The sequence below is a fragment of the Halichoeres trimaculatus genome, unplaced genomic scaffold, assembly GCF_033239565.1.
Source record: "Halichoeres trimaculatus isolate MK-OKI-2021-1 unplaced genomic scaffold, fHalTri1.1 fHalTri1_scaffold_4, whole genome shotgun sequence".
NCBI classification, from domain to species: Eukaryota; Metazoa; Chordata; class Actinopteri; order Labriformes; family Labridae; genus Halichoeres; species Halichoeres trimaculatus.
In genome coordinates, this window is record NW_027437182.1 from 14,408,745 (window position 1) to 14,416,936 (window position 8,192).

The following is an 8,192-nucleotide window of genomic DNA, read 5'->3' on the forward strand; positions in this document are numbered from 1 at the left end:
CACGCATCATCATTCATTGTGCCAGTTGTGTTTGGTCACTTCCAGTCTGTTGCTTCCTACGCCCAAGTTAAACAATACTTCACTAATGCTTCAGGAAATAAAAAGAGCAGTAAGGAATGTAGGAACTTGATTCAAATGACCAAGAGCACAAATATTTTTTTGTGAGAAATAAAATTCTAATAATAGATTTTTAGGGAAATTTCTCATGAAGTACCCAAGACATACTTCTCACTGCCCACAGTAAATGCCAAAGCCTGAGGTGGGGAGAGCAGACCTCCCCTCTATCTCATGCGCGCACATGAAAAGCCAAAGCAGGGTCCTGGGGGGACGGGACAGGACAGAGCAAACATCAGTGGCAATACTTGTGACACTGATAAAATCAGACAGAGCAGATAAGGAGATGCTGGGTTGGAGGAGGGTTGCATCGCGGTTTGCAGGGGGAAGCAACATGAGTTTAGAGATACCAGTTTTGCCCTTTACCAATTGGATGCATAGATGTAATCAGCTGATGGCATTGGCGGTGAGAGCAGCTGATAATCTATGAGCAGAACTTTACTTTGTGGCATGCCTAAACTAACGCTAAGCTCATTTTATCTTGTACTGTTTTCGGTTGTGTTGTAATCGTTTAAAAATTCACCAGCAAAACTTTTAAGTATAAACAGGATCCTCTTATTACTCAAAGAAAGTGACACCCTGAGTTTGATTCCTTTTCTTTTAACAGATAGCAAAGGCATCACCAGATAAAGTGGTTTAGATTCCATCATATGGAGCTTTTGAAACAAAGCTTATGCTTCCCGATTATCCTTTTATGTCAGGATGATACCCATACACACACTTCCCCTCAATCTAATATTGTTGGAAGTTACTGATTATTAATTTAGAACATTTGCTCTTATTTCAGCATCTGGCCTATCTTCACTATGCTGGAAGCAAGTCACGAAACAATCTGACATGCAGTGTATTGAGGACAGATCTCTTGGGACAACATCGTAGACTGTTTGTGACAACATGTGTTTACTTCCTGTTAGTGTCTCTGTCAGTGCTCTTCACATAGCTGCACTTCCTGCCAGGATGTGCCAGCTCTCCTACTCGCTGTCTATTTCTGTCACTGTTTGACTCAATCCATCTCTGGCCCATGCTATCACTGTGTGCCTGAATTTGTGTGGGTGTCAAGTGCTGAATCTATCTGAGCTGTTATGTTAACTTCATATGTTATACGTTCTCATTATAAAAAGTCACTCACAAAAGTCCAAATTCCTTTGCATTAAGACGGCAGCGTATAATGAATTGTTAGGGTTTATTGGAATGTTAGTCTCATTTTTGTAAATGCTTCGTACGAAATGATAAGATTCGATCAAGGCAGCGGCACTCGACTCTAAATAGGAATATGCATGTACAGGAAATGGATGGGTGAGTAGAAAGCAATTTTCGGCACCACTGGTTTTGCAACATTTTCAGTCTGAATAAGCATCACTTAGCCCCGAATCCAGATGAGTAAACAAAAAAACCACTGAATTAGTTTTAGGGTTAGGCCAAGAGTTGTGTTAGGATATGGGGATCAGGGTTTGGGTAAGGTTAAGTATTTGGGGTTAGAGTTGGTCTACATCATGCGTAAGAGTTTGTCTTAGGATTAGGAGTAAGGATGGAAGGAGTGAAGGTTTGTGTTGAGCATTCCATTATGAAGAGCACCGCATAACTCACCTTCTCTCTTTTCCCTTCAAGGATGAAGAGAGGAATGAGTCTACCCACTTTGGCATTGCATTTCTATTTCTGATTCATCTGGACTAAATGGGCCTACATCAGCTGACCACCATGAATTCCTCAACCCACCACCCCACCAACAACACCCCACTCTGCTACTCCATCCACAGCCCTCCATTCAATTACAATTTCCCCGTTGCCTCCGCCTACTTTCCAATCACCTTTGGTTCTCTGGGTCTGATCTCCAATCTCATTGCCTTCATAGTTCTTGTCAAGTCCTTCAGAAGGACACATAGCCGCTCACGCTCCTCCTTCTTGATCTGCCTTGGCGGCCTGGTCATCACAGACTTTATGGGTCTTCTGGTCACCAGCTCGATTGTGATCCCCTTCCATATAACGCACTTTAACTGGCGGCATTTGGATCCAGACTGCCACTTCTGCAACTTTATGGGTATGTCCATGGTGTTCTATGGACTATGCCCACTCCTGCTTGGTGCAGCCATGGCAATGGAGCGCTTTATTGGCATCAACCGACCATTTGCTCGCTCTACCAGTGACCCAAAGAGCCGCACAGTTTCCATGGTGCTAACGGTGTGGCTCACTGCTGGCTGCATAGCTTTGCTGCCTATTACAGGTGTTGGGAGCTACCACATCCAGATGCCAGGTTCCTGGTGTTTCCTTAACATCAGCTCAGAGGGAAATGACCTGATCTTCTCTTTGCTCTTCTCCCTGGTCGGCTTGGTGTGCATCGCAGCCTCGTTTTTGCTTAATACCGTGAGCGTGGTGACCCTGATCAGGGTGTGCTGTGGACAGGACCGATCCCAGCGCCGCAGAGACCATGAAATAGAAATGATGGTTCAGCTTATCCTCATCATGGTCATCGCTTCTATCTGCTGGTGCCCTCTCTTGGTAATGTTTTTCATTGTAACTAAGCATGTCCTGTTCATGTTTGCATGCCATACTGTGCAATAATTTTGTTGATAAAACATTGTAGAGCCACAATACTAAACAAAGTCCTATGTAAATAGTACAGGATCCTAAAATTCCTGTTCCCATAGTAGCTTACTGTAAAATACCAAAGAAACGCCGAGTTCCAATTAATAGCCGGGTTCCAAATAAACGCCGAGTGTAGCAGCACGTTTAGAAAAATAGACGCCCGTTCCAAATAAACGCCGGGGGTATGGTAAGTTATTCGGCGCAGCCTACGAGCCGCGGTCCATTTCTTTTGTTCTTTTTTTCATTCCGCAGTCATAGTTACAGAACACACATGCAAAAGCTGAGCTCACAACTGACGGTTGACTCTTGAAAACTGATTTTTGTAAAAGAAACATAATCAGACTGTACCTTATTAGTAGTGGTGCAACGGATCATCATTGATGCGTGATCCGTTCGGATCGACGTAATCGGTTCAGCACACACATGACCCTACAGCAGTGTTTTTTGTGCAGCAGAAGCCCAGAGCACTCGCACCAAACACCCCCTCCCTGCTCGTCTACTCGTCTGCCCCGTATGAGTGCAGACTCAGACTCGGAGCCATATTTTACTTGACCCAAAACACAAATAAACGGACTCCCACCGAAAAAATCTGATATCGGTCTGCATTCACGCTTTATTTAGAGAATTTTCAGTGCGTTACTTTCACACAAAAACACAGCTAAATAAGGCTCTAGTTCTCATCGTGTCGTAAAACGGCGCTACCTCCGCTGCAGAGCCACAGCTGGCTACGAGGCACTCGCCGCTTAGTGTATCAGTCCACGCAGGTAGTCTGCCAGGACGAATTATGCAATAACAACGTAAAGATGAGGAGGCTTTGAAGAGTCAAAGAAGACGTTACCACTTCCACTGAATGTTATTTGCTGGGAAAGGAATTAAACGTCTGTCCCAAATAGTCGCCCGGTCCTAAATAAACGCCTGGTCTGCTCAGTGATTGAAACAAATAAACGCCCCGGCTACTATTTGGTATTTTACGGTATGCAAACTTTACAGAAAGGAGTGAACCACACTGACAATTGGTGACCATGAATGATCCAAATGATCCAAAGAGCACCTAACCCTGTCACCTTCTCTGTCCAGCTCTGTGTGCTATCAGCCTTACTCTTAAACTCTTTGAACCATATTGAGGCCTTAAACCCCTTTCTTCTTCTTTTGCTCTTATATGCTTCATTTCTTCCCAGCAATGCAGCTTTCTCACTGGTCTATCTGAAAGCTCTCTGATCTTTCGTTGGATCAGAGAGCCCCTCGGTGCCTTATGCCTTTTCAAGATGACAGATCTCGGCTTAGAAGTATGAGTGAAATCAATGCCTTTAAAGGAAATCTCCAGCGCACACAAAGTCATTTCTTCTCTTCATTCTTTGGCTATTTATTTTTTGGTCGTGGCATCACATTTTCAGAAGTAACGGCCGATATTGCACAAGCTCCAGCAGGGCAACACATGCAAGTGGTTGACAAAGTTAAAATCTAAATCAGCTGCATTTATTACACAAGACAACACAGCAAACAAACATCGTTGGCCCTTTTTGGAAATAGGTAAAAAGCTTCAACTTATTGAACCAAAATGAAAATCAACTGCCACACGCTCAACCTCTTTTGTTCACACCTTTGTTGCCGCTTCTTGCACGTTTTTCCAATCTTCTCTGATGAAATCAAATAGCCATGTGTTGCTTTTCTCCAAGCAACATATCCCAGTTAGGACTAGAGGGGCACAGCTATCTGTTTGGAGCACATGCTTGTCTGTCTAACCTCAGTTGTGTGACACTCTGCACAGATTTATATTCTGAAGAGCGCAGTGACTGCCGATTCTGTCAGAGAGGAATTTGTTTTGTTCTCCATACGAATGGCCACCTGCAATCAGATACTTGACCCCTGGATTTACATCACGTTTCAAGTGTCTCAACTAAGGCGAGTAAAATGTAAATAATAATAATTAAAAAAAAAAAAACCTCAACATTTGTAACAATCACAAAACATCCCTATACTTCATGCTAACTTTGTGCTGTGGCTGGTCGGTCACCTCATCCCGTTCCAAACATCTGCAGTCGACACTGCTGGAAAGAATCATTTGACAGAGTCTCATCCTGGCTGCAACACGCACTTCATTCCATTCCAGTCAATTAATACCTCACTAAATACATCCAGACCTCCATCACGTTTGTTTTCATCTTCTTCAGGCTTTTATTCCTATTTAACTAACACAGATGCTTTCTCAGCACACCCCAATAATAATCCACAGATTGTGGAGTTATTTGGTTTCTCAAACGTTTCTTTGAAGCAGAGCTGTTAAAAAAAACCTCACTGCATGGAGGTAAACAGCAAAAAAAAAGATGCTGAGGCTGAGTAATTTTGATACAGCAGGGAGATAAACTCTGTACCTTATCTACAGTCAAGTTTGGTTGACGCTCAAAGCCTCAAATTACCCCTTTTTTCTCTTCACGCAAGAAGAAATGCTGCCTTCTGAAGTTAGCCGTAGAGCTAACTTGTATCTTGGGAAATTAAGGAGTACTCTCAGTCCCTGGAGCACCTCTGCCTCTCAGAAAAGTTTGCTCTATTATAACAATCAGTTGAACATCATCACCACACTTGCATGCAACAGTTAAAGTGGGTTTTGGCTGATTTTCCTGCAATGTTTGCATGTAAACCACTAGAGGAGTGTATTTTAGCAGCATAATATAAATTTGGAACAGAGCAGGAAGCCAATTTGTCATTCCTAAAGGAGCTTGTTAGCATGTTTACCCTCACAAGAGACAGTCGGGCTAATGCTAATAAGGCTATGCCTCATGTAATATTCTCAGCTTTACTAAAGCAGGGGAATAATTGTGTTGCAGTTGTCACTGCTTCATGAGGGCCATGGAAAATTAGACGCTCTCTCAATGGACTCTCAGAAGTGGCATTGTGCATTTGTCAACCATTTTGCTAATACCCCTTTTTCTCTCATCTCTTTTCCTTCCTCCTATCTTTGCCCTTATTTCAATCCCATCACCTCCAGGTCTTTATTGCAAAAACTGTGCTGTCCGGGAACCGTCTTCAGGTCCAATACCTACTGCTATGGATACGCTTTGCCACCTGGAACCAGATCCTGGACCCTTGGGTATACATCCTGTTCCGCAGGGCAATTCTTAAGAGGATGTTCCCCCGCTTTGACTGGTCTCGGGGCTCCATCATGAGTCTGTATCCGTCTCTGAGCAACACAGTCCGCAGGTTCACGCGCGCTTCACTCGGGAGCGCCCTGAGCACGGATGAAACGGAACAGACTGGCAAAACAAAAGTAGCACAGATTTCTACAGGGAAGGCACCACCTACTTGCAAGTGACTGTGGGATTTGTGTTTCAGAGTGAAGGGCATTATTAGGATTACAGTATGTGTTTGAATGCATTCAATCTGTGACAAAGAATGAAGGCAAGATCACTTCATTCTTCTAATCCTGTTTAATCTTATCATTTGACATCATATCATTGATTTTTAGGCAGTATTTACTGTGTCACTTTGACAAATGGTTTCTTTAGCTTCTTTACAAACCACTGCAGTCCACTAAGGCAGATTTCTGTCACACAGACTGCTCTCTTCGGAGGTTCTGCTCCATTGAAAACTTTTATTTTTGATTTTTAACATCCTGCCACAGAAAAGTTTTTTTTTAATATAAGTATTTATTAAATATGCCATGGAGCTTTTCTTTTCAGAAAAACTCTGTAGAGTTAAAACCAGGCTGATCCTTATCCTGCATAGGTGTTGTCATGAAATTGCTTTGACTGCAGGGACATAGTGCTTTGACTGCTAGAAGCCTGCAGCATCCTTTCCCAAATCTACAAAAAGTAAATATATGTGTTGTCTGTGTATAATGCTTTTATTGATGCAAGCACGGCCATTTTTAGATCTTGGGTGATCTGTTATTAAGTCCTCAGTCATCACTTCTAGGTTTGTCTGCTGGAGGAACAGAGTTAAGTAAATGTTGTGAAAATCAGACCAAAACTTTGAAAAAAAAATTTGAGCTGCCTTCAATCTTTGCAAGTGTTGTTAACTACATTACTCATATCAGTATAAACATGAACGTTTTTATCAAGTAAACATACAACATATAAAACAGTCATAGCTACTTAATGTAACCCTAATACAGTTTTGTCTTCTCTATCTGAAACAGCTGTCTCAGTAACTGTCAGATTACTGTTTTATGACAATTATTTTAGGCTTTAACAAACTGAGTTTGGAGCGATAAAACATATCTAACATCAAAGAAATTCAAGAGAGAAGGTGAAATTTCCTTAAACACATTAAAATTTTAAGTGGAAGAAGTTGTTCAGAAGCGAAGGTGAGAGCTAAAGTGAAGGTGGGCAACCTTTTCTTTGTATATGGGAGAGACTTACAGTATTTAAAGCTCCTGTGAGGAACTTTTAGTTTGGGTTGATTCTGGCGCCCTCTGTGCATGTGAACTCGTGTCTAAACAATGTTTCACATCTTGCTGTGTTTAAAAAGACAAAAGTATTACTTGTTTATTTTACCCTGAAACATGTGAAAAGGGCTGTACCAGCAGTTTGCAGTTAATCTTTCCCCTGCTGATTGTTTCAGACTTTGAAAATAATTGTCTAGTGGTAGTCACTCCTTTTGCTGATGATCTTGTTTACTTTTTTGGTTCATAAGGATGCATCAGACTTAGAGTCAGCCCATTTTTATTACATGCAAAAATACTCTTTAATGGAGCTTTAAATGTAGACGTGCTTTATTCAAGCTATTTTTTTTCACCTCAGTTTTAAATTAGGATCATTTAAATGTTTAATTTCCTTGGGGTTGCTCTAGGAGGAGAAAAAAAATCAAAATTGATATTTTAAATGAGAAAAAGATACAGATACGTAGTGCAGAAAAACACAGAAAAAGTTCACCTCAACTTCAGATTTCCCTTCTCCTACTGCTCACTTTTTATCTGAGCCTCTGTTCAGTGTTAGACACACTGTTTTTACTGCTGCATGGAGTATCTCTGTGTCTCCCAAATGTTTAACTAACACTGCAAGTAGCTTACAGATTGGAGGGTGTTTAAGGGGAGCTTTGTACAAATGTAGCTCTTGGATAAATCAGAAAATGTCTGTTTGTTTAAGGAAGAATAGCAACGATTGTAGCCAAATTGAAAAATAGATTCATCTGACAGTGTGTTGTAATTCTTTTGTGTCACATTTTAATAAAAAAAACAGTTATTTCTTGGTCTACTGGTTGCAACATATCACAGATTTAGCACATAGCTTTGTCAGATTGTGTTGTCAGTCCAAAACGTGTTGCAATAGGTTTGCTTTACCTCCAGTATTATGAAAAATATATGTATATGAATGTTCTTATCTAAAATGTTTTGCTATTGTGCATATAAATAAATACACAGCAAAGTGAAACAAAAACAGGTCTGATTATTATTATTTCTATCTTTTTACTCACAGTTTAAACATGTCAGATATTCAAAGTTCACCAACAGAAGCAATCATATACAAAGTCTTAGAAACAAAACACATTTAGACAAA

General features: G+C 41.1%; 1 protein-coding gene across 1 annotated transcript; it reads left to right on the plus strand.

The window, feature by feature from the left end:
* Positions 1–1,642: 1,642 nt before the first annotated feature.
* tbxa2r (thromboxane A2 receptor) lies at positions 1,643–7,870 on the plus strand. Its single transcript, XM_074667876.1, is given in 3 exon segments — positions 1,643–1,657; positions 1,723–2,610; positions 5,684–7,870. Coding segments are annotated over 3 exon segments (1,227 nt in total). The 3' UTR covers positions 6,008–7,870.
* Positions 7,871–8,192: the final 322 nt, after the last annotated feature.